This window comes from Diorhabda sublineata, chromosome 3, assembly GCF_026230105.1.
Source record: "Diorhabda sublineata isolate icDioSubl1.1 chromosome 3, icDioSubl1.1, whole genome shotgun sequence".
Lineage (NCBI taxonomy): Eukaryota > Metazoa > Arthropoda > Insecta > Coleoptera > Chrysomelidae > Diorhabda > Diorhabda sublineata.
The window spans coordinates 27,030,333-27,057,742 of NC_079476.1; the positions used below are offsets into that span (position 1 = coordinate 27,030,333).

At 32.4% G+C, this 27,410-nt stretch overlaps 1 protein-coding gene across 2 annotated transcripts; it reads right to left on the reverse strand.

Moving 5' to 3' along the window:
• LOC130441184 (uncharacterized) lies at positions 1-27,410 on the reverse strand. Of its 2 annotated transcripts, none has more exons than XM_056774746.1 (3): positions 27,130-27,410; positions 606-897; positions 1-502 (listed from the first exon to the last, which is right to left on the reverse strand). In XM_056774746.1, the coding sequence occupies exons 1-3, from the start codon at positions 27,315-27,317 to the stop codon at positions 320-322; spliced, it is 663 nt and encodes a 220-aa protein (XP_056630724.1). In that variant the 5' UTR covers positions 27,318-27,410; the 3' UTR covers positions 1-319. The 2 variants fall into 2 exon arrangements, with proteins under 2 accessions (XP_056630724.1, XP_056630725.1); XM_056774747.1 differs by having other exon boundaries at positions 2-502; positions 618-897; positions 27,130-27,404.

Below are 27,410 nucleotides of genomic sequence, written 5' to 3' on the forward strand. Positions count from 1 at the left end.
AAAAGAATTTTAGGTAAAAAGATTTATTTGTCTACAAACCACGTACCTATAACAACATTTTGTGTAAAATCGTATAAAAACAGTTTCCTACAATTATTCTTTTGAACAAATATAAACGAGGTAAATAATTAATTACGTAACAACAACCTTGAATTAGTCAAAAAATAAGATCAATAACGTCAATTGAATAAAATAATTCTGGAAAATAATCAAATTGCTACAACTGTAAATTGAGATGGTTTTGGTTTAGTAAGTACGGAATTTTAACAAAAAATATAAAAATATCAATAATAATTAACTAAATAAACGAAATAAAAATTTATAATTCGTCGTGTTTCGGACCCGAAAATTCAGCATGCGAAATAAAACCGTTTTTATCTTGATCTTCGTGTTGGAATATTTCCTCGACTAATTTATCGTGATCCGCCAGCATGTTCTTCACTTCTTCGCTAGGTACTTCACCTTCGGCCGCAACCATTTGTTTTTTGAGATATTCGCTTACCTAAAACCATCAAACGGTTAGACCGTTCGAAACATCGAGTCCGGCTTTGTTATTTAAAATAAAAAAAAACAACCAGACTCTACTAAACGAAACTTATATTTACAAATTCTCTTACTTCCTCTCGACTTAGCTGATTGTCTTTGTCGGCGTCGATTTCTTTGAAAACGTTCGCGTTAGCCGGCTTAGCATCGCCGATGTGGATCAATTCTACTTCGAATATCAAAGTCGCTTTACCAGGGATCACGTTACCGGCACCTTTATCGCCGTATCCTAGTTGCGGAGGGATGGTGAGTTTACGTTTTTCCCCTACGCACATATCCGTTAAACCTTGATCCCAGCCTTTTATCACTTGACCTACGCCTAGTTGAAAAGAGAAAGGTTGATCCCTATCCAAACTGGAACAGAAAATATTTCACTCGACTATCGTTTAAAAAATACTTTTTACAGTTTGAAACCAAAAATTTTCGTGTACATTATATATCAATAGTACTTATAATAGGGTGAAATGGGGCTCAAAAATATTAATAGAAAAGGCTTCAAATCTTAGATTAAGAATACCCTAAACACACATTCTATAAAATAAAAAGGTTTCCTTGTAAAACGTTGCTAATTTATCTTTTCTTCCAAAACAAATCATGAAAAAATTAATTAAAATTCCTTAACAATAAATACGAGGGTTGTTACTTAAGTTTTGTTAGAACTTGTTGTTATACGAGTTGTTTAAGATACTTGAAACATTAATTTTTGTGTGCGATCATTTTCGACGTGGATTAAACCAACAGCAATATGCCCATCAACTCGCTTCGACTTTTGGTGATGAAGCACCATCGTGAACCAACGTATTTTGCTGGTTTCCCGAATTCAATCGTGGTCGCAATTCGCTACAGGATGAATTTTGTGAAGGTCGTCCAAAATCAGCTGTTTTGCCAAAAAACATCGATGCTGTGGCTTCCTCTCTCATACATTCAATATTGCACGAACATTTGGCCGTCGAAAAGATTTGTTCGCGTTTTATACCGCTCAATTTGACAAAAAAACTAGTTGAAAGAAACAAACAATCGACTGTATCGGTCTTTCAAGACGAACCAAATCCAACAAAAGTTCTTCGCAGTAAATGGATACCAGATACTTCGGAATAACTTGACAATGCAGAACGGTTAATTCTGAATTGTACACCATCAAGTATTTGAAAATAAAAACGATTTTGAACAATCAAAACATCGAATTGGTATGTCGTATATTTGGTACCCGATGATTTGTTATTTCCGCAGATCAAAAGTAAATTGCGATTTCAAAGTTTTACTCCAACTGAAGAAACAGTTGATGCCTTCAACAATAATAGGTTTCGAATTTTCGAAATACGTTGATGGTAAGCAAAATATAATTCAAAAAGTTAATTAGCAACATCGACATATCTAAAAGACCTATGTATTCAATGAAGAAGATTTAAATCAATATTAAGTGGAGAAATCTGTAAAGGATTTGAATGGTGTAGGTTCCTCGATGGCAGATGGCGAAAAGGTCGATTCCCATACAAATACATGGGCCAGTCAAGGTGTTTTTAATCGGTAGTAATTAATAATAAGAATTACAATGTGAGGGTCATATATAAGTAAAATAATAAACTTAAGGTGATGAAAAAAATGGAGACGCCACTGTTTTTAATAGTAGAAAGCTAGTATAGATAAAAATAGTCATCCTCTTATCTAATCTAGAATTAACGATGAGTGAGTCAATTAACTCCTAAAAGTACCACGGAAAATCCTACTATATAATTAAAAAGAAAGTTTGGATATTGTACATTTAAACCGAACTATTAAATTTAAAAAAAAAATAATAATAATTAATGAAAAAATAATGTATTTACCGTTCGCTATATTATCGACTTTAAACGCAGTGGAGTTTATGTTAAGAAAGTTTTGGTATGCATGAGTTTCTGAATATTTTAAGACTGTTGTTTTATAAAAACAGTACCGTGCGAAAACATTTTCTAAATACCCTCTAAATTGATACAATTAACTGGAAAAAAGCGATACAGCTGCTATGAGGCAATGGGAATGGATGAAAAACAAAGAGACATGGCATATGCCAGAAAATTCATTTATAACTTGGATCGTATATTGTAACTCCTATTAACACGATATGATTTCGTTGTTTTTAACTCCGGAAGATTCTACAGTTCCCCAGATAGCAATTACGAGGCCCCCTCATTATTAAAACTAGTAAAATAAATGATTTCCCGGTATTTGTAGCTGATATGTTAATTCCATTCCTTTTAGAAAGTCCCAGAGATCTTCGTCTTCAATTTCAGGTGTAGTTTTTGGAGGGGTTTGTTTTCCAATACTATCTGTAGCTGATTCTTCAGAAGGGTTCAAGTTGTCAGATTGTCTGATTACTTTAGTGAGTCCGTTAGCTATTTCGTTTCGGAATTCTCTATATTCTTCTTGTCTAGCTCCTTTAACTTGTCCAAGTATTCCCGAACTAGTTTGGAGCTTATAGCTCTAATAGTTGCTCGGACTGGACACGTTTATCAAATGCTTGGAATGTTGTTCAGACTTTTAGAGTGCTTGGTTGTGTGTCTGCACGTCCCAGTTTTGGTGATCTTTGGAACATATTTAAACCAGTCTTTGTATCTTCAAGAATTTGTTCCTCGTGGAGTTCGGACAAGGTGTTGCACCCCAAACTAGTGTCCCATACATTCATTAACAGCAAGATCTTCGTTTACATGGTTACCTCTTTCTGATGTTTGTTCCAGAGGAGTTTACTATCTAGTATCTGTTCTAGATATTTCCCTTTTGTTTTCCATTAAATAGTTTGCATGTCTAGTATTATCCATTTAATTATATAGTTATTGAGTATCATTAAATACGTTTGTAACCAAATTTCGATGAATTTCAGTCCAGGTTCTTCTATTTTCCAATTTATTTTTTTTATTTGATTTTAAGAGTACCGCCTCTGAAGGTAAAAAGGAGTTTTTTTATGTCGCTAAATTTCCCGTGTCGGTTTTCCCTATACTATCGTTACGCACCGAGCATCTCGCTTAAATATTGAACGATTTTTTTTGAAAACAAAATGCCTTATCTTCAGCTGTTACTTACTTTCTTAATTTTGAAAAGTTTTGTCGCTTCTAGTAAATCCTTAAGGGAACGCTAACCTTATAATTTGGAAGCAAAGGGAGTCGAAAATTTGCAAACTTGATGAAAATAAATCACCTACTAGTACAACAAAAAAAAATTATGAAGTAAAATATCACATTATTTCAAAATAACATTTTTTCGTTTCAAATTTGGTCCTTAAAACATGTCGTTTCCTAAATATGTTACACGCGATATTATTTATGAAAACATCAGTTTTTCTGAGTGATATGTGAGGATAATGATAAAGTCAGTAATATATTTCATATCATAAAAACCGTAAAGAATAAAAAAAATAAGTAGAAATGCTCAACATCCTGAAAATGTAGTGTATATCTAGCAATTTCCTCTCGACATGAATAAATATCACGCCATGCATATTACAAAAGAAAAGCGCAACCCCGTAAACTTACTTGACAATGTAATAAAAAATAGGGGTATAAAATGTTTCTTTAAAAGTATAAAAACAAAAAACAAAACGTTAAAAATATAATTTTAAGTATTTTTGTTCTTAGAAAGTGGTAGTTCACAGAGAAACTGGAGGATCAAAAAGAAAGACATGACAAAGTTAAATATAGAAAGTTATGGAAGGAAATAAAAATTGACAGAAGCGATATTCCTTGTATAGCTCCATCCAGACTCTTCACGAGGCACTTATCTCGATTTTTCTGGCGCTTGAGGACAATAAATATAATTTTGGCCCAAGCGACAATCACAAAAAGCATTTACACACGAATTGTATACAATAATTTTTCTATTAGCGAAAATTTTATCAAAATAAGTAGACTTGAACCTGGAACTGCTCGCATGTGAACCAATACGCTACGGAGACCTTAATAATACGTTTTTTACGCCCTCGAAAGTGTGTCTAAAGTACGTACTCTACACATGGTAGAGGATATATGGAAAAAAAGCTATTAAATCCGTTTCCTGTAGTTAAATCACGTTCATTTTGTAGTATATATATCGAATAACTGAATAAATCGAGAGTGTGGATAGCTAGCACTTTTGCTGTCTCCACTTTCAAAGATTCGTGTCAATTGCCTCTAGGAAGCCTTTCGCGAACCTGGAGCACTCATAAGGAAATTATATGCTTTATAGACACTAGGACAACAAGGAGTAGATTTTGATAAAATAATGAAGAAAATAAATAAAGGCAATAGATACAGAGGAAAAACATATATTAGGATTAACGTTAACCAGTGAGGATTTTCTATTTTTGCAAAAATAAAAAAAAGGAGCATCAATAGAAAATTTCGAAAGCAAATGGAAGATGAAAGAGATGAATTTGAAGTTATTTTCGATAATACAATTACATAGTGTACTGCTTCTCGTATTATTTATAACAAAAAGTGGAAAAACATATATTAGGTCTACCATCAACCAGTAGAACCAGTAGAAATTCGTTTTCTTAAAAAAAGATGTTCATTGTTTCAAAAATCGATTCCAAATCTTGCATTTATTAATCGAACGTCTCGATTCCTTGACTAGGATTAAAATCACTTCCGATTCTCATGAAATTTTCGAATAAAATCCTTGAAAACGATTTTTAATTATTCTAGAATCATTAAAAGCAACAAAGGGATCATAGGAAACGACAAGATCATTTTGACGTTAGTCCTAATAGCACTTTGTCGTCTAAATAGAATGAAATACATGATCTAAGTTTTTTAGAACGGATTATTCTGCATATAGATTTTCATTTATCGAATACTGTTTCCAAATACAGTGTAAAGATGTTTCCCAGAAGTACCAGGTCCAACAAGACAACACTTTCTCTTAGTTAAAAATGGCCGTTGAAAGTTTTTCTTTTTTCAAGATAATCAATGAAAATTATCCCAATAAACAGACGCTATAACCTTGCTTACAGATGGAACTGGTTCTTCCTGTGAAACATTACCAAGCACTAAATGAAAATGTCTTCACGACGCTATTTTTGAAATATCTATTATGTCTGCTAGCTCATACACTTTCAGTCGACGATCATCTAATACCGCTTTGTGGAATTTCTTCAACATTCTTGGAGTCGTGACCTTATTTGGTCGACCACTACGAACCTGGTCCTCGCAGGTTCTACCAGCTCGTTCAAATTCTGCTATCCAATATTTTACTGTTATTAACGAAGGAGCAATCTCATCCAGAGTAGAATCTAGTTCGGTTTGTATATTGGTTGGGATAAAACCTTTCAAATAAATGTATCACATAACGATGTCCAATTTTTTCCATGTTAACAAATTCACTGATTGATGGCTGCCAGACAAATACCAAACAACGTCTTCAAACTTGAAACATATGCTGTGTAGAATTTACTTTCTAATAGAGTGGTAGTTATTAATCCATCTCTAGGTCAAGAAAGTTGAGTTAATATTTTAGCTAAAGAAGTAAAGTTACGGGTAATAAATTTTTAAAATAAAATTGAAGTTCTATTTCTTCTTAATTTATTATATTAGTTTGACGCAGTTTTACCACAAATTTATCTTAATAAATATGAGTTACGACTATCTGCAGTATATCAACAACTTTCTAAAACAACATAACCGTTAAGACATACAAAAAAACATAAAAAATTCACTTTAGATTAAAGATAATCAAATAAATGGATCTACGTTGAAAAATCAATGTTACGAAATTGTAAATATGAATAACTAAATAGGTAAATGATATTTGATAAGTTGATGGAGACGTATTATACATCTGTTTAAAAAAAAGTGTGAAATGAATGGAAGCTTCAAAAAAATAAGGTAATTACCAAAAATGATGAGATAAATGTGTGGAAAAAACACATACATGGATCTTCACAAAAAATTGTAAGACGAAGTAGTCCCAGAAATCGAAAATTACCAATAATTAGAATTATTTTCTTCCAGTTCTACTTTCTGAAATAGATTTATGAATCCAAAAAAACCGCAGTTTCTCTTGAATATAAAAAGATATCATATTTTATACAAACAAAAAACGGATCCGTTCCTAATCCTAATTCGAATCTAAATATATTTTTTTCCAATTAAACACTCATAAAGGCATTTAGAATTCATTCAATCTGGTCAACAGTGACCAATGAAGATTTCAATTCTAACTTAATATAATAAAGTTTGAAATTCAAAAGTGAGGTATAATCTTCAACGTTCCTTAAGTTCTGTAATATAAATTGCACTAAAGTTTAACTAACTCGAAGGGTTTGATGCTCTAAAGTCTTCTTTCTAACCCAGTATTATCAAGAAACTGGTTATCCTCGATATTAACATGATGACGGCTAATTTCTTAAAGGTCTGGTCATCAGTGTCCATTCCCAGTATTGAGAATATACCAATGAACTTTTACTTTATTCCTCAGTGCTTGTTTTTGGAATCTTAGAATGATTACTAAGTTGTTTGTTTTGGTTCATTCCCATCGTTGATTAGTGGAGTGGAATTTATTCTAATTAGCCAGTAAATTTCAGTCCAATCTCTTTTCAACATGAACTTTCTATCTAAAGTAATAGTGTGCAATTAGAACCATTAATTTTCCATCTCCTCGTCCATAGATGCGCTGAACGTCGGATATGGTATGTTTAGAACACTTCCTTGTGGTATTCCAATCTTAATTTCTTCAATATTGAAATATGCTTCTTCTTGTTTGATTCTAAATTATCTTTGAGATATATGTAAACGGAAGATATCTGAATATTGTTTTGGTACGAAAAGTTTTGATGGCCGTCATGTCAAACCTTGTCAAACGCTTGTGCTACATCAAGAAAGATATCAACACAATTGTTTTCTCTATAATATTGGTCATTCTATGGACTTGGTCGATTGTTAATAAGACATAACAGACAATAATGAGATTTTGTTTCATAATTTCTCCAGTAATTTGGTCCAAACTTGGAGATTGTTTTGGATTGATTTTAGTTATTAATAAACTCCATATCTTGATCAATTGTGGATGTGGATTATTTGCTAATTATTTCTAACCATTCTACAATCTTTCAATCTGGCAGGTGATATTCTCATTATTGGTCTTTTTAAATGTCGTCTGTTAATTCTTTTAGGTAATCGATTCTTATTTAAATTTAAATTTCGTAGATACACAAATTTTTAATAAATTGAGAATCTTAACGATATACAAACATAAACGTGGATAATTGTTATGAAATGGAAGCGAATTTTCATCTTTAAACAAATTTTGTTCATCCGATAAATTGATATATTGAATATACATCATTACGTAATGTTGAATAATCGTAATGATGATCATAATAATTCTGATGCAGTATTTACAAACGACAGAGTGTGCTATGAACTGATAAATCGTTAGAAATATAGTTTTTATACAGTACGTCCACTTCTATGTGGAATAAAACCAATAATCGTTGCCCCACTCGACCCCACGTACAAAAAACTTAATAAGATACGTTTCATTATCGATTCCCAAAGTTTTTAAGATATATCTTGATATGGTAAAAATTTATTTATGAATTATATAACCAAGGTGATCTTGCGAAAGTGCACTACTATATTTAAATATTTAAAACCGCGACTCTATACCATATTCTGAAAGGTTCCCAAGGGAAACGTTCATTTTCTTTTTTTAACGAAAACATTGAGCTGGCTGGATGTAACCTAAAAATTCAACTATGTCTACTATATAGATAAAACTTACTCGTAATATAATACTTCTTTTATAAAAAAATATTCTAAATACGCGATTTTATTAAGTAAAACGTGAAAAAATTATGATTATGTGTGATGAAGTTAATAATAAATAACTAGGAAACACAAAAGAAGAGCTGTCACTACTGTTTAATAGATGGCGGTATGTGGTTCATGATGGCCACCCATGATTGGTATATTAGACATTATTATAATAATCGTGGTTTTGAAAATACGAGGTTTTTAGTTTGCTCAAGTAATATTGTATAACGAAAAAAATCAGAACATTGCTAATAGTCGTGGTTTCGGAAATACGAGGCTCTAAAGTTGCTCGAATATAAATGAAAAACATATACTCGTTTGAAAAATTATTCAGGCACTAATAATTGGAATATTGAACTGAAATTTGAACAAGATGTTCTTGAAGGATAATTGTATAACGAGAAAAATCAGAACATTGCTAATAGTCGTAGTTTCGGAGATACGAGGCTCTAAAGTTGCTCGAATATAAATGAAAAACATATGCTCGTTGTAAAAATCACTCAGAATCTAATAATTGGAATATTGAACTGAAATTTGGACAAGATGTTCTTGAAGGATAATTGTATAACGAGAAAAATCATAACATTGCTAGTAGTCGTGGTTTCGGAAATACGAGGCTCTAAAATTGCTCGAGTATAGATGAAAAACATATGCTCGTTTGAAAAATTACTCAGACTCTAATAATTGGAATATTGAACTGAAATTTGAACAAGATGTTCTTGAAGGATAATTGTATAACGAGAAAAATCATAACATTGCTAGTAGTCGTGGTTTCGGAAATACGAGGCTCTAAAATTGCTCGAGTATAGATGAAAAACATATGCTCGTTTGAAAAATTACTCAGACTCTAATAATTGGAATATTGAACTGAAATTTGGACAAGATGTTCTTGAAGGATAATTGTATAACGAAAAAAATCAGAACATTGCTAATAGTCGTGGTTTGGGAAATACGAGGCTCTAAAGTTGCTCGAGTATACGAGTATAGATGAAAAACATATGCTCGTTTGAAAAATTACTCAGACTCTAATAATTGGAATATTGAACTGAAATTTGGACAAGATGTTCTTGAAGGATAATTGTATAACGAGAAAAATCAGAACATTGCTAATAGTCGTGGTTTCGGAAATACGAGGCTCTAAAATTGCTCGAGTATAGATGAAAAACATATGCTCGTTTGAAAAATTACTCAGACTCTAATAATTGGAATATTGAACTGAAATTTGGACAAGATGTTCTTGAAGGATAATTGTATAACGAGAAAAATCAGAACATTCCTAATAGCCGTGGTTTCGGAAATACGGGGCTCTAAAGTTGCTCGAGTATAAATGAAAAACATATGCTCGTTTTAAAAATCACTCAGACTCTAATAATTGGAATTTTGAGCTGTAATATGAACGAGATGTTCTTAAAGGATAATTGTATAACGAGAAAATTCAGAACATTCCTATTAGCCGTGGTTTCGGAAATACGGGGCTCTAAAGTTGCTCGAGTATAAATGAAAAACATATGCTCGTTTTAAAAATCACTCAGACTCTAATAATTGGAATTTTGAGCTGTAATATGAACGATATGTTCTTAAAGGATAATTGTATAACGAAAAAAATCAGAACATTGCTAATAGTCGTGGTTTCGGAAATACGAGGCTCTAAAGTTGCTCGAGTATAAATGAAAAACATATACTCGTTTGAAAAATTATTCAGGCTCTACTAATTGGAATATTGAACTGAAATTTGAACAAGATGTTCTTGAAGGATAATTGTATAACGAGAAAAATCAGAACATTGCTAATAGTCGTGGTTTCGGAGATACGAGGCTCTAAAGTTGCTCGAGTATAGATGAAAAACATATGCTCGTTTGAAAAATTACTCAGACTCTAATAATTGGAATATTGAACTGAAATTTGGACAAGATGTTCTTGAAGGATAATTGTATAACGAGAAAAATCAGAACATTGCTAATAGTCGTGGTTTCGGAGATACGAGGCTCTAAAGTTGCTCGAGTATAAATGAAAAACATATGCTCGTTAGAAAAATTACTCAGACTCTAATAATTGGAATATTGAACTGAAATTTGGACAAGATGTTCTTGAAGGATAATTGTATAACGAGAAAAATCATAACATTGCTAGTAGTCGTGGTGTCGGAAATACGAGGCTCTAAAGTTGCTCGAGTATAAATGAAAAACATATACTCGTTTGAAAAATTATTCAGGCTCTACTAATTGGAATATTGAACTGAAATTTGAACAAGATGTTCTTGAAGGATTATTGTATAACGAGAAAAATCAGAACATTGCTAATAGTCGTGGTTTCGGAAATACTAGGCTCTAAAATTGCTCGAGTATAGATGAAAAACATATGCTCGTTTGAAAAATTACTCAGACTCTAATAATTGGAATATTGAACTGAAATTTGGACAAGATGTTCTTGAAGGATAATTGTATAACGAGAAAAATCAGAACATTGCTAATAGTCGTGGTTTCGGAAATACTAGGCTCTAAAATTGCTCGAGTATAGATGAAAAACATATGCTCGTTTGAAAAATTACTCACTCTAATAATTGGAATATTGAACTGAAATTTGGACAAGATGTTCTTGAAGGATAATTGTATAACGAGAAAAATCATAGCATTGCTAGTAGTCGTGGTTTCGGAAATACGAGGCTCTAAAATTGCTCGAGTATAGATGAAAAACATATGCTCGTTTGAAAAATTACTCACTCTAATAATTGGAATATTGAACTGAAATTTGGACAAGATGTTCTTGAAGGATAATTGTATAACGAGAAAAATCATAACATTGCTAGTAGTCGTGGTTTCGGAAATACGAGGCTCTAAAATTGCTCGAGTATAGATGAAAAACATATGCTCGTTTGAAAAATCACTCAGATTCTAATAATTGGAATATTGACCTGAAATTTGAAAGAGATGTTCTTGAAGGATAATTGTATAACGAGAAAAATCAGAACATTGCTAATAGTCGTGGTTTCGGAAATACTAGGCTCTAAAATTGCTCGAGTATAGATGAAAAACATATGCTCGTTTGAAAAATTACTCACTCTAATAATTGGAATATTGAACTGAAATTTGGACAAGATGTTCTTGAAGGATAATTGTATAACGAGAAAAATCATAGCATTGCTAGTAGTCGTGGTTTCGGAAATACGAGGCTCTAAAATTGCTCGAGTATAGATGAAAAACATATGCTCGTTTGAAAAATTACTCACTCTAATAATTGGAATATTGAACTGAAATTTGGACAAGATGTTCTTGAAGGATAATTGTATAACGAGAAAAATCATAACATTGCTAGTAGTCGTGGTTTCGGAAATACGAGGCTCTAAAATTGCTCGAGTATAGATGAAAAACATATGCTCGTTTGAAAAATCACTCAGATTCTAATAATTGGAATATTGACCTGAAATTTGAAAGAGATGTTCTTGAAGGATAATTGTATAACGAGAAAAATCAGAACATTGCTAATAGTCGTGGTTTCGGAAATACTAGGCTCTAAAATTGCTCGAGTATAGATGAAAAACATATGCTCGTTTGAAAAATTACTCACTCTAATAATTGGAATATTGAACTGAAATTTGGACAAGATGTTCTTGAAGGATAATTGTATAACGAGAAAAATCATAGCATTGCTAGTAGTCGTGGTTTCGGAAATACGAGGCTCTAAAATTGCTCGAGTATAGATGAAAAACATATGCTCGTTTGAAAAATCACTCAGACTCTAATAATTGGAATATTGACCTGAAATTTGAAAGAGATGTTCTTGAAGGATAATTGTATAACGAGAAAAATCATAACATTGCTAGTAGTCGTGGTTTCGGAAATACGAGGCTCTAAAATTGCTCGAGTATAGATGAAAAACATATGCTCGTTTGAAAAATCACTCAGATTCTAATAATTGGAATATTGACCTGAAATTTGAAAGAGATGTTCTTGAAGGATAATTGTATAACGAGAAAAATCAGAACATTGCTAATAGTCGTGGTTTCGGAAATACTAGGCTCTAAAATTGCTCGAGTATAGATGAAAAACATATGCTCGTTTGAAAAATTACTCACTCTAATAATTGGAATATTGAACTGAAATTTGGACAAGATGTTCTTGAAGGATAATTGTATAACGAGAAAAATCATAGCATTGCTAGTAGTCGTGGTTTCGGAAATACGAGGCTCTAAAATTGCTCGAGTATAGATGAAAAACATATGCTCGTTTGAAAAATCACTCAGACTCTAATAATTGGAATATTGACCTGAAATTTGAAAGAGATGTTCTTGAAGGATAATTGTATAACGAAAAAAATCAGAACATTGTTAATAGTCGTGGTTTGGGAAATACGAGGCTCTAAAGTTGCTCGATCTCCATATTTGAAATATAATTGTTATGATAGATAAGTGTTGCTGCTACCGTTTGATAGGTATCGTCATCATTTTATGATTTAAATTCATTTATGTATCGATGTATGTTTTGAATTAAATTAATTTATACCAAGCTTTATATGAAACTTGAAATAAGCCCTGCAAAGCTACCATACCGTGGGACGTGACTTTGCTAATTTGCAATGCAGAATAATGTTATCAGATTAAATAAACTAAAGTTTACTTCGCGACTTGCACCCTACTTTCAATTATGGTGGTTAGAGGTAACGAAAATAATCTGTGTATTATGAAAAAGTGTCAATGTTAAATGAGGGTAGCGCCACGTTAGGTTCAGGGAGAATTTTACAGTAATTATGATTGATTATATCTTATTTTATACAATGCAGGTCGTTGAAATTTTTAATAATGTACTATTTGAGTCAAATTTTTGCTACATTCAAACCCTCGGTCTACATCAACGCAATTTTTTGAACTGTTTAATGTCTTCTCTTTATTGGTAATCACTTTTTTATAGTATTACGATTAATTATAAGAAAAACTGATCCAAAAATTGTTTTGTTACTGTTTACTGAATCAACAATCGCTTTCGTTTTAACATACACACGAATAAAAAATGTCGATGTCGATGTTTTCAATGTCGTACGTGTACAAACTGATTAACATTAATATAAATAATAATTATTTTGTTATTAACATAGTGTAATTTTAGGAAATTGTAGTTGGCAGGTCATTGTTTTCACAAAAGAACGGTTAAAAGAAACTTGAACGTAACGAAGAGAAAGTACTGTAAGTTAAACTGTTTGGTATTCATCACTTGTCTGTTGTAAAATTTGCCGCAGTTACGAAAAACGGTATACATATATATAAGCTAGAAAGAATACTTTTGTCGAAGCAAAACGTTTTTTTTTAAATGAATTAAACGAGGTTAGTAACGCAATTATCAGACTGCGGCTTGAACGAATTTTTACATAAAAAATACGAGAGAAAGTATTTATTTGATGAAAAACTAATAATGAACGAATGTTTGTTCCACAATCACATTCTTCCTCTATGCCGCAATCATGTTTCTTCACTGTTTGTGCCACAATTACTTTTCTTCTCTGTTTGTTTCAAAGACGCGTTTCTTCACTGTTTGTGCCACAATTACTTTTCTTCTCTGTTTGTTCCAGATGTGCGTTTCTTCACTGTTTGTGCCACAATTACTTTTCTTATCTGTTTGTTCCAAAGATGCGTTTCTTCACTGTTTGTGCCACAATTACTTTTCTTCTCTGTTTGTTCCAGAGGTGCGTTTCTTCACTGTTTGTGCCACAATTACTTTTCTTCTCTGTTTGTTCCAGAGGTGCGTTTCTTCACTGTTTGTGCCACAATTACTTTTCTTCTCTGTTTGTTCCAAAGATGCGTTTCTTCACTGTTTGTGCCACAATTACTTTTCTTCTCTGTTTGTTCCAGAGGCGCGTTTCTTCACTGTTTGTGCCACAATTACTTTTCTTCTCTGTTTGTTTCAAAGACGCGTTTCTTATCTGTTTGTTCCAAAGATGCGTTTCTTCACTGTTTGTGCCACAATTACTTTTCTTCTCTGTTTGTTTCAAAGACGCGTTTCTTATCTGTTTGTTCCAAAGATGCGTTTCTTCACTGTTTGTGCCACAATTACTTTTCTTCTCTGTTCCAGAGGCGCGTTTCTTCACTGTGTGTGCCACAATTACTCTTCTTCTCTGTTTGTTCCAGAGGCGCATTTCTTCTCTGTTTGTGCCAATGACTTTTCTATAAGGCATAAGACGGACTACTCGCAATGCATTTACACAATTCAATTTTGTGATGTCGCAAATCACAGCAAGTTTTCATTTTAGTGACATCAAACTCATATATAAAGTTCAATTAATATTTCTTCAATGTTTTTAGTCGATATATTCATTTGAAATTTCGTTTCTTAACTATGGTTAACAATTTTCGATAGCTAAACTAGGGCCAATTTACTTTGGACAATGGATGCAAGCCTTTTGAATGGTCACTTCAATTTTAATTATTTTGCAGCAACAGCAAGAGCTTCTTTCTTAAGTATAACTGGTTTTGGGTGTTTTTAGATCATTAGTATAGCATATACCAGTTTCTAATACGTCCAAAAAAGTCCACATTTGAATGATGTAATGTTTTAAATGGGACAATCGGTATACTACATCTTACATTGCTGTAAAGCTTAAATATCGTTTGGTAGTATGAGACCTCATTGTTATTCCTTTTCCTTATAAGTAGTATAAGTAGAAAGACTTTAATATGCAAATTTAACGTTACCCGTGGAAGTTTCCCTTCAAAATTACCACGATATCTTTTTATGAAGTAAACAAAAAAGAAAACAAGTAGCAGTTATTTTTTCTCAAACCTCGTATATACATAAATAAATAAAACGTCGAAATATACTCGGTATATGACAACCATTATTTATATTATCCAAAATACATGCCGGAATCTGCGAGTGGAGTCTCGAACCTTAACAACTTCAAACTGCAAATTTTATTACGAACCGTCTCTGAAATACACTTTATTTTTTTCGAAACTCCTACCCGCGATTTATAATTTATCTCGAACCAATAAACATAAAGTGGTCGGCAGATGTTTTTTAGAAACCTGAAGAAAAATCCTTTATGGCCTTAGTGACTCCTAAAACTTTGATTTGTTCGAAACGGAGAACGGAATACGAAACAAAATGTTTCATCCCCAATTTCAATTACTACTTACATACAAAATTTTTAATTACTATCTATTTTAAACTCTTGTTGTTTCTTTTTGTCTGAGGTAACTTTCTATCTAACGTTCAGAATAGGTTGCAGCCAATTATAGTGATTCTTTTGCTGGTATATTTCTGGTAACACTGTTTTTGACAGATCACGCGTCAATCGTGTCTTGTGTCATTGTCAAACTTGTTCAGTTTGGTCTAGAATTTAATCATGAATCGACTTACGAACAAACAACGCTTACAAATTACTGAATTTTACCATCAAAGCATCGAAGGATTTTGGTGTAAAACCTAATAAGGTAAGGCTGGTGCATGAATCGACTCTACACCATCTCCCACAACGTCTAACATTTGGTGAATGAGCACTGGCAAAGTTGGAGGGAGATCCACTTTTTGATCGAAAAATTGTGTTCAGCGACGAAGCTCATGGATACGTCAACAAGTAAAATTGCCGCATTTGGAGTGAAGACAAGCCAGAAGCATTGCAAGAGCTACCAATACATCCGGAAAAAGTCACTGTTTGGTTATGAGGCGTACTTTTTCAAAAGCCGGAACGTTACTGTGAATAGCGAGCGATGATTGACGATTTTTTTGTCCAAAATGGAAGAATTGGACATTCCTGACATGTGGTTTAAACAAAACGGCGCCACATGTCACACGGTACGCGACACAATTGCCAAATTGAGAGCCACCTTCGGTGAACAGTTCATCTCCGCTTGGGGCCCGTCAATTGGTCGCCTAGATCGTGATTTAACCTCTTTGGATTATTTCTTGTGGAGTCATGTCTACAGGGATAAACCAGCAATGATTGACGCACTTGAAGCCAATATTGAAGCATTTATTCGTGAAATACCGGCCGATACATTGGAGAGAGTATGCCAAAATTGGACCTAGCGCATTGGGGGTACCAAAACGGAGCCGTGGCCAATATTTGCATGAAATCATCTTCAAACATTAAATTATATTGATCGTTCTATCGATTCCAATAAAGATTCCATCAATTTTTTCAAATTCTTTGTGATAATTTTTTTAAAAAACAAAACAACAAAACAGTTGGTTGCGTTGTGAATATGTCAAATCTGTCATTGTCATCATTGTCAGCTCTTTTGAGTCTGTGTAGTGAAAGAAATCTGTGGGTAATGAAATGAATCCGGTCGAGGTGTCCACTGCGAGTTTATTATTTCCAATGTCTAGCAACTCCTTCGGAATTCTTTGATATTTTTCACATTCCTCCAAGTAAAACTAGATAAAGTTTAATACTAGCATCCACTTTAATTTACGACTAAATATATAACCCTCGTAGTACGAAATTTGTTATAAATATATTCATGGTTTGAGTCAGGTTCGACGATGATGGTGTCAGAGAGATCAAGTACCGATTTACACCGACCAAGGGAATTCCCTGTAGTCGTACGTAAAGTATAACTCCCGAGGGAAATATGGCCGATCTGTCAAACGTTTCCAAGCGAGGTCTCTATTAGATCGGTATCTGAATAATCCCTTTAATTAGGTAACTAATAAGGGAGACTTACTGGAAATGAACGAAACCTACAACACTGACTAACGAATTATTGTCGATTTAGCAGTTTATCGCCGTTGCTAGTCGATAAAACTGCTTTCAACACTGTTTAATCATAATCGAATTATTTATTCAATGACTGAATTTAATGTATGTACTCGTAAAATTGACATATATGTTAGCTATTGAATTTGATATATACATTGAAATAATATCCAGTGGGAATTTATGATCAAAAAGTTATTGAAATTGACAATTATTATTTGTAGATGAAAAATAACGTTTTTCCATATATCGATTAATATTATTACAGCCAAACAAACAGAAATCTTATCACCATAAATAGAGATAAGAGATGCCCCACTGCAAACTGAATAATGAATTTGTAGAATCAGAAAAAATAAAAAAAATGTTTAAACAACTTTTTCCGCTAAACATTTACTAGTACTATGAGTAACTTACATCAAAAAGTGCTTATTCTAAGTTTTAAGAGTGACCCAACAAATTTATCTTTGTATTTAATTTTACTGAAATTATATTCGCTCGTTATACAGCTCCTTAATAATGTTTATTGTTGTCTACGTTTATAAACTAATTATAGTTCGAATAGATAATCGCCGAAGCAGTTAACGCCTCCAGGTTCTTCGACGTGAACAGCGGAGTACTACAAGGATCTGTGCAACTCCATGGAACATCTTATACGATGGACTCTTTAGAGTTATCCTAGTTAAATTTGCAGACGATGTCGCTTTAGCGGTAACAGCTGTCACAAAACAACTCTAAATGAAGCTGGCTTCAAAGCAAACGTCTAGAGCTAGTGCCAGATAAAAACAGAAGCTGTCCTGTTGAGGCATGAAAGGAAAATTGGGCAAATATGGTTTAGTGTACAAGACATGATTGTTAGGTCTACTAAAATAGTAAAATATCTAGGCGTTTGGCTAGACAGCTTCAAAAAACACTCTTTATTTCTGGAGTGTATCCTTTCAAATCCTTTCAAGCGGATTCCGTACTACAAAGGAAGATAGCTATCCACATATGCAGTGCCTACCGGATTGTAACTGCCGAAGGAATAGGGGTAAAGGGATGGCTCCTATGAAGTGAAATGGGGCGATGGACCCACCGTATCATTCCTATTATCGAAGTCTGGGTGAACTGGAAGCAAGAGGAAACTGACTACTTCTTAACACAAGCAATCACAGGCCATGGACGGTTTATACCAGGCGAGGATCATCATACATTCCTGAAAGCACCTACTGCAGGAAGATGATGCGGAGTTTACGCTCTTCCACTGCTCCAGATGGGAAGAAACTTGTATGCTCAAAAACGTGGAAGAACATGATGGAATGCTTGTTAGAATCAGAGAAGTCCTGGAAATACTCATGAAACGATACAAGCTATAATAGAAACCAAACAGAAAGATAGAAGGAACTAGACATAACTTGCGAGAGTGGGGATACGACTGAAAAGTGCGGGAGCTCATGGGGGGTTTTAGAGGGGTAAAAGTCCGACACTACCTGATAATGACGCCGGGTGTCGATGAGGATTTTCCTTTCTACAGAGAAAAAAGTCTTAAAATGGATATGGGATCATTTCAACTCTTGTAGACTAAAGGGTAAATTCAATCAGCTGACGGGTTGTTTCATTTGGAAACAAAAGGAGAAGAAAAAAATCAAAAAGTCTGAGAATACGGTAGATTTGTCCCAAAGTTTGTTTTCGAACGCCCTCTGTGGGACAAAAGTGTCAACAACACTTTTCGAAGGTGTTTGTTTGGAGTATTGGTAATTTCTGATTAGGAAATTTGGCAAAGAAACAGTATTATTGATGAAAGGATTCTGATTCATCTAAATCATTGTTGTGAAGATATTTATCAAGAAAATTGACAGAGTTTTTTTTTGTTTTTGTTAGTTTTCATGTCTACAAAACTTCTCCAAAAAGGAGGACACCACATAACGTACTAATAGAACATTGGAGGGTGAATATTTGATGGTGTGCGTTTTTGCTATTTGAAAATCTTGTAATGGTAAATTCCATGTGGAAAATCATCTTCTCGCGATTTTAATTGCGTATATTTGTTTTGAGCGGCTTCGTTTTTGTGTGAAAGGCTTTTCCGCGCGGTTTTAACGTAATAGAGCGGCTCAAAAATCGCTTCTCGCTCCGACTAACATACAGACGTTTTTAACTGTAATTCAAATACCACGCTACTTGGCTTTTAATTAAATCCGGTAACTTGTTCCGTAACCATTTGAAAATATCGGGAACGAGAGAAAACATTGAACATTCCAACATAAACATATTTTCTTCTTTATGCTAAATAGTTGGAAACGAATGGAAGTTTTTAAATGTTTATATAGAAAATGTTGAGGGGCAACTTTCAAAATTATATTTATAAATATTAATAGTAAAATGTATCTGTTGGTTACATTGTGAAAAAATATTGATAATATCGGTGGTACAATGAAATTATTATGGTAAATTCACACGATTTGAAACAACCACGAGAAACAAGACTTGGATGCATCGCTCGCTCCAAACCAAACACTTCGTTTAAAAACTTGTGTTTGTGTAGACGCTTATCGAGGTTTGTTATAACATCAACTTTAATGGATTATGATGGATATTTTGCATATTTTTCCCCAAAACTACTCTGTAGATATACCCACTTATTGACGAAGTGAAATTCTTGATTTTTTTAACGTTTTCGTATCCAACATGTTGAGGATGTAAAGGAATTCTAATACATTTTACCCTTCCGATACAAAAACGCTCTGGAATATTCAGCATACAGATCTTTCTGCAGAAATGTTATACACTTGGAATGAATAAAACAGATCATTCATACATACGAGCAGAGTAAAGCCAAACCGCACATACTACGTTCCATCAGGATTCTTTCGCATCGCGAAATCGTTTACAAAAATTTTCGTGGTCGCCCATGCGACATCGAAATAAGAAGAAGAAAAGATGCAAATTGTACAGGATCCGTTGTGTGTCGTGCTTGCATCTGTGAGGCTTTTGAATATTTTAAATGGTAAGCTCATATGTAGAGAATTATTCAAAGGAAAATTCGCATGTTCACGAAAAAATGGCTAAAAAAGGAATAAATCCTTTCAAACAAAGTTGGTAATGTACTAAAAGTTTTCCGCGACAATCCTGATCTGGACAACCCTCAAATTAACTACAGTTGCAAATTATAAATCGCCATTTAATTTTACTAATTATCCAAACAATAAATATTTGTAACTATCACAAATAAAAATTACTGTTGCTATGTAAATAATTTAAATTGTTAATTTGAAAATATGTAATTTCAAAAAAAAAAGGAACCGTGGGAAAAATTTTGTACAAAACTCGTCGGAAAGTGATAGATACAAAAGCGTAAATTCCTCACTTGACTTGCAGCGTCATACGCATTCCCACTCGTTATAATTCTTCAAATATCAATTGCAGATTGTAAAAACCCTTTCTAACAATTTTGTTTGATCTACCATAGGCGTAGATACCTCATTTTATAAATTTATTATTTTTATGTATACTTTTAAAAATAGTTATATTTTAAGCGAGAAAGTATGAGTTAAAAAGCAATCGAATCATTATAAATCATGTAATTAATTGTAGTCCTACTTGGAACTTGGGAAAAATAATTTTCATACTTTGTTAACTTGTTACAACTGAATATTAAATTATAAAACGTGAATAGACGAGTAAAATGTATCTGCTTGTAAAAGCGTTTGGTTTAAACAGGATACCAGACGTGAGCTGATCTCTTTTTGTATCCCATTCGTTTTTTTTTACCTGGAAAACGAAATATCAAAGTAAAACCCATAAAGGAAAATAAGTTATTTGTAAATAAAGTAAAAGAAAAAAAAACATTCCAATTCCAAAGTATCTTTATAAATAATTATAGTATTCGTTTGAACTAGAGTCATCATTTGATTGAATTATGAATGGTTGTTAAGAACATGGTCCATTCAAACAGTAATTTTTACTATTGTCAACCCAACTGAAAGTAACTACATCGTAACTGTTAAACCATGTTTCATTTAGATGAATTATGTGACTATTAGTCCTACGTAAAAAATCTTGAGTAGCTTTGTTAACTGATTACAGTTTTTTACATGTTTTTCAAAAGAACGCCATATTTCTATTTATTTGTAGAAATTTAGGAACAAATCTTACCAAGCGACGCCACTGCTTATCGCAGACTGTCTGACAGTAATAATTGTATACATACGCTTTCCGATAGCTTCGGCCAATAGTAAACAGTGGAGATGATGAGTCCACATGGACTGACGGTTTGTTAGATAGAATTTTATACGGGAAATAAACATTATTTCTTAATTTGGTATGAGTGCCGTGCGTTTTTATTGAAATATTGATTATTTCTCGCGTAACTGCAATTGATATTAGAAGATCTATATCTTCGTATCTTAATTTACTTTGATTATCTAATACACGCGGCTGAGTTGTTGATGAAAATCGAACACTTGAGACGTTTATGATGTTTATTCTTCATTATGGATGGATTTTTGCGTAATGAATAGTTTTGTAGTACAACCAAACCCTTTTTCTACACCTATGACTATATTCACACATAATCTCACTTTGAAACATCTTTCGATAGTTCCGTTGACCTTAGGGCATGATAAATTCCGAGTTCTTTAATTTTAATCTTTACATTGAGGTCAGGTAGAGTTCACGGTGGAATAAATTGCAGGTTTTCCATAAAATAAGATACGTGAAAATTTTTTATACATAATTTAAAGTATATAAAAAGGCGTGTTTGGTAAAAATGAAATATTTTTAAAATAAATATCTCGATAATTGGAAAGATCTTTTAATTAGATTATTGCTTCTATTGGCATAGTATGTTTGAACAAAAATACCGCCTCAAATCCAAGTAATTGGAAATCGTAGAAGAGATCAAAACTTCAACTTGAATCAACAGTAAAAAGATTTGAGGAAGATTAGATTCCAGTTATAAGTTTTTGCCATTTTACCAAATTTTCACTTTGATGATTTTTTTTAAATAAGCAATTATATAGAGTGATTGAATGAAAAAACTCTTCTAATAACGTCTATAAATTAACCTGTATCGTATACTAGATTTGATGTTACAAGATTTCTATAAATTCGAATTTTCCCATCTCATTCTAGAAAATAATCGCTAGACTCATTATTATACAAAGAAATATAACTGGATGATACTTTTGAGATAATTTATCACTAAAAATTACATCAGATGCATGCACAAGCGACCGCGATGTCATATATTCACGGGGTATTGTAAAAACTTCGTGGATAATATATAAAAAGATAAATAAAATTCCAGCTGTTATGTTTTTAAAATAAGGGACGGACTTGAAATTCGAAAAAAGACGAAAATATTACAGAAAAATGTTAAATGAAGGTAAAAAAACCCAAACAGAATTTACGAGGGTCATTTGCAAAGTAAAATATGATTACGCATCCAGTTCCACATGGACCACTCTTTTTCGATCTCTCACTACCATAAACGTCTCTGCTGATGGAGAACGGTCTAGTTTAATGGATGAAGCAAACAGTTAAAGACCGGGACAGCTTCAGCTCGATATATTCGCCTTTCAGCAACTGCGATGGTCGAAATTTGTTTAGAAGAGGAAAATTAAGAAATTTTGGGTATATTCTTACTTATTATCGTCCTGATTCATTACAGATATACAATCCTAGGTCCTGCTGACTTTAAACGAATAGTTTGCACTTTAGGTGTGAACTACGGTGTTCAAACTCGTCATTTTTGTGGTGTGTTTCGGCCTTTACGAGGGATTCACGTACAGCAAAGGTTATTAGATGATTTGATAGACAGAATTTTTGATAACGGGATCCAAAAGCAAATGGTGTCACCTTTTGGTTATGGTCTTAAGTTCGCGAAAGTGTCTCATTACATCAAGCGCGAAAAATCCGCTCGGGGAAGCTTTTAAAGTGATTTATAGATTTAGAAATAGCGTTTTATCGAGTAAAAAAATAGATTTTACTTTTAGAAAAAGTAGATGCTGATTAATACGGTCTAATATTACCTAGTGGTTTTTAAAATGTCGGGAAACGAAGGAAAAGGTTAGTTTGTGAATTTTAGTTAAATGAAGGTTCTTTTAATTTGCGCTACTACACATAAATATCTCAAAAGCCGGTCCTTGTATAAAGGTATAATTTGTTTTATGTTTATCCCTTGGAAGTTTATATTCTTCTTTACGGTGCGATTATAACGTTTCCATACTATAAACATTTATATTTGCCAAAAGAAATATTTCAATCTGTCAAGTCGACTCAACAACTCGTTGGTGGAGGATTTGTGGAATGCCACGAAGAAAATCCACTAGAATTTGCTACGTTTTTCAGGCCACTGTTTTCACAGTTTTCATTTCCAAACGTTTAATTAAACATTCTTTTGTATGTGAATACATTATTGTACTGAAAAAATAAATCTATTGGTTTTAGATTTTAATTGTCTACCCTGTAGATTTCACGATGATGCGTAAATTGTAAAATGTAATAATAAATAGAAAGATGCTTCGTATGTACGTAAAATGAATGTTTATCAATACCCATCAATTTGACTTTCTCTCACATAATACGTAGTCAATTAACTTTATAAATGGAATGAAATGACATGTATTGTATGTATATGATATAATAAATAAAGAAAGTTATTTCTAATACAGGATGTCCCAAAATAAGCGAGTTGTTAGCTTCGAAAAATGTTTACAGAAATATTATCTGAAAAACGTCGGAAAACACTCTCGTCGCTTCTATGAAGAATCAAAGGAAACCTCCAAACACTTTTATTCTGAGTGGAAGGTAATTCATAAACAAAAACTACGGCACTCATACCAAATTAAGACATGAAAAATAATGTTTACTTCTCGTATAACCGTCAGTCCACGTGGACCCATCATCTCCACTGTTTACACAATTTCTTCAAAATATTCCCACTAGAAAGTCTGCGATAATCATTGGTGTGGCTTGGTGAGATTCATTTAATTCATAAATTTATTTAAATGAATAGAAATATGGCGTGCTTAAGACTATGACCGAAAAAAGATAATGAAATTGCACGTAAATTTATTTTCCTTTATCGTTTTTACTTTTAAATCTCGTTTTCCAGGTAAAAAACGAATGGGGTACAAAAAATGAGCTCAGTTCACGTCTGGTGCCCTGTTTAAACCAAACGCCAACAGATACATTTTATTCGTCTAATGTCTAAGATCAACTGAACTATCGAAAGACGTTTCAAAGTAAGGTTATGTGTGAATATAGTCATAGGTGTAGAAAAAGGGTTTGATTGTACTACAAAACTATTCATTATGCAAAAATCCATCCATAATGAAGAATAAACACCATAAACGTCTTAAGTGTTCAATTTTCATCACCAACTCAGCCGCGTGTATTAGATAATCAAAGTAAATAAGATACGAAGATATAGATCTTCTAATATCAATTGCAGTTATGCGAGAAACAATATTTCAATAAAAACGCACAGCACTCATACTAAATTAAGAAATAATGTTTATTCCCCGTATAAAATTCTATCTAACAAACCGTCACTCCACGAGGACTCATCATTTCCACTGTTTATCAATTAAAACATCGAATCGTAAACATAAATGCATTTCTATTGGTCAAAGCTGTCGGAAAACGTATGTACACAATTTCTTCGAAATATTCCTGTCAGACAGTCTGCGATAAACAGTGGCGTCGCTTGGTGAGATTCGTTCATTAGTACATAAATTTATTCAAATAAATAGAAATATGGCATTCTTTGGAAAAACATGTAAAAAAACTGAAATCAGTTGACAAAGCTACTCAAGATTTTTTACGTAGGACTAATAGTCACATAATTCATCTAAATGAAACATGGTTTGACAGTTAGATGTAGTTAATTTCAGTTGGTTCGACTATAATTATTTATAAAGATAATTTGGATTTGAAATGTTTTTTTTTCTTTTATTTATTTGCAAATAACTTATATTCCTTTATGGTTTTTACTTTGATATTTCGTTTTCCAGGAAAAAAAAACGAATGGAATACAAAAAAAGATCTGTTCACGTCTGGTATCCTGTTTAAACCAAACGCCTTTACAGATAGATACATTTTACTCGTCTATTTACGTTTTATAATTTAATATCCAGTTGAAGCAAGTTAAGTAGTTCCAAGTAGGACTACAATTAGTTTTAGTAGATTTTCATTTGTTATATATAAATACAAATATGATTCAAGTAAGTTATGTAGAGTTTATGATCAATCATAGAGATTAGAATAATTATGACATTGATTGAATTGTTGACGAAAATAAGAAAATTTGATTATACGACTTTGTATTTTGCAATGTGAACCGAGAAATTCAAGAAACTTCCGTAACGAAACTCCACTCGGGACTTATATACGTTTCGGTTACGTACTTTATTCTACCTTAATTAAAGTTTTGAAACATAAAGACAAAAGTTGCTGCCGTGTTTGTTTCTATTTAAGAATTACATGAAAACCATTTCATTAATTAGCATTTTTATTCCCGAGGGAAGGATTAGCAAGATGAAAACAAATAATATAAAAACACGTTAAAAGAATTAATACAAGAGTTTAGTTTTCTGTTCTTAATTGAATCAAAGGACGAAATCACCATATATACGGGTTGTCCCAAGTTACTTCACCGATACGATAATTAAAAAATAAAAATGAGACGTTATGGATTGGTTTTTCGCCCTACAAGTGGCCATTTTACCGATTAACAAACTCATCAAGGCGAAAATGTACTTTATCCATTTAACAAACTTTCTTCGCTGTGCTTCGATGTTATGTCAATTGAATTTTGTAAGCATGAAGACGCAGATCTTTAGTGTGTATACGTATACAACAAATTAGTATTTTGTTTCCCGGAATGCTTTAATTATTTGTCTTATATTGGACGAAATTGATCATATTTTGTATAAAATATTCTGCGGTCGCCAAGATTTCAATATTTTTTAATGAAGACACGTTGATATATGATGTAACGCTACATTATTACTAACCCTAATCTGTCAACTGTCAACAAATGCGGAAATCTTAGATTTTAAGCGGTTTAGAGCACGCGTTCACCGTGTTAGATACAAGAAAAATCGTTCCTCATCGATTGTGAAAAAGTTTTATGACAAATTTATAGTCCCGTTATCGTAGAGTCAAAGCTCGAATCGTTGTTTTTAATAATAATAGACAATTAAAATGGTGTAATATTTCAACTATAACTTGACTTTCTCGATTCGTTTGGTCCTTTCTATTCTATCTCTAGATCTGAATATCAAGTTAAATAATTTATTCATCAATTTCGAGAATGGTATTTTTTTTTATTTATGAAAAATGTAGAATAAAACCTCGCGTCCCTTTCGTATAATACGTTAAAACGAACGTTTATAAATTGATATAACCGACACCAATCTAGTAATATATGTCAAGTTAACAATGACGAACGAGGTATATTACTACTCGTATATTATATATAAGAGGTTGTTGGGAGGGTTAAGTTAAAGTGAATTTATCACAGGATAGGAAAAAAAATCGAAATCACTACAGGAAACTAGATTATGTTATTTGATAGACATCATATTTTTTTTTTCAAAGATAAAAAGCTGTTGTAGGAAGTAATAAAACGTTTGGTTTAACTTATTTTATTAATTTTTGTTTCAAACAAAGTGTTGTTTTTATCAAATTTCTTGATTGGTTTATTTGATGACGTTATAGAACTTTTCTTTTTCTCAGTGTAATCAATAAACTATTTATTTCAAATATATTAACCCAAACCACTATTGAAAATAACGTAATTATTAGCAAGATGCGTACAATATATGACAGTAGAAAAATGAACAAAGTTTTTTCAAAGTTTGTACTTTCGACTTAAAGAGAGAACTTGAAAATGTTGTTTAAGTTTTATTCTTTTACTTCAAGACATTAATTACGTGAAACACGTTGAGAGGCATCATTAATATTATATTATTATTAATAATTATTATAAAGGTACAAAATATTTAAAAAAAAAACTTTAAATTAGGATAACAACCTTTTACCGCGTTAAATATAGGTTAACTCAAGTTATCACATAAAAAATTTAATAAACAAAAACTATTATTTTCAATATAATTGTTATTGAATGAATCTTCGAATAATTTATAAACTTTACCTTGAATCGAACTTGGTACCATCCGTCAAAGTACCCGTGTAGTGCATGGTCAACATATCGCCAGTTTTTGATTTATTTTCACACATTTCCGGTTTATACAACACTTCAACTTTGAGATCATTATCGCAGTATGCTACAGCGAAAAATACGACTAGAAATACACTGATTGATATCGTGAAAGAAAACATTTTTTTCTTATCCAAACACAACAAAGTTGCGAACTTAACTGAACCATCCGATTTAAAGAAGTTCCGCCAGATAGCAATGAAAATTAGATATCT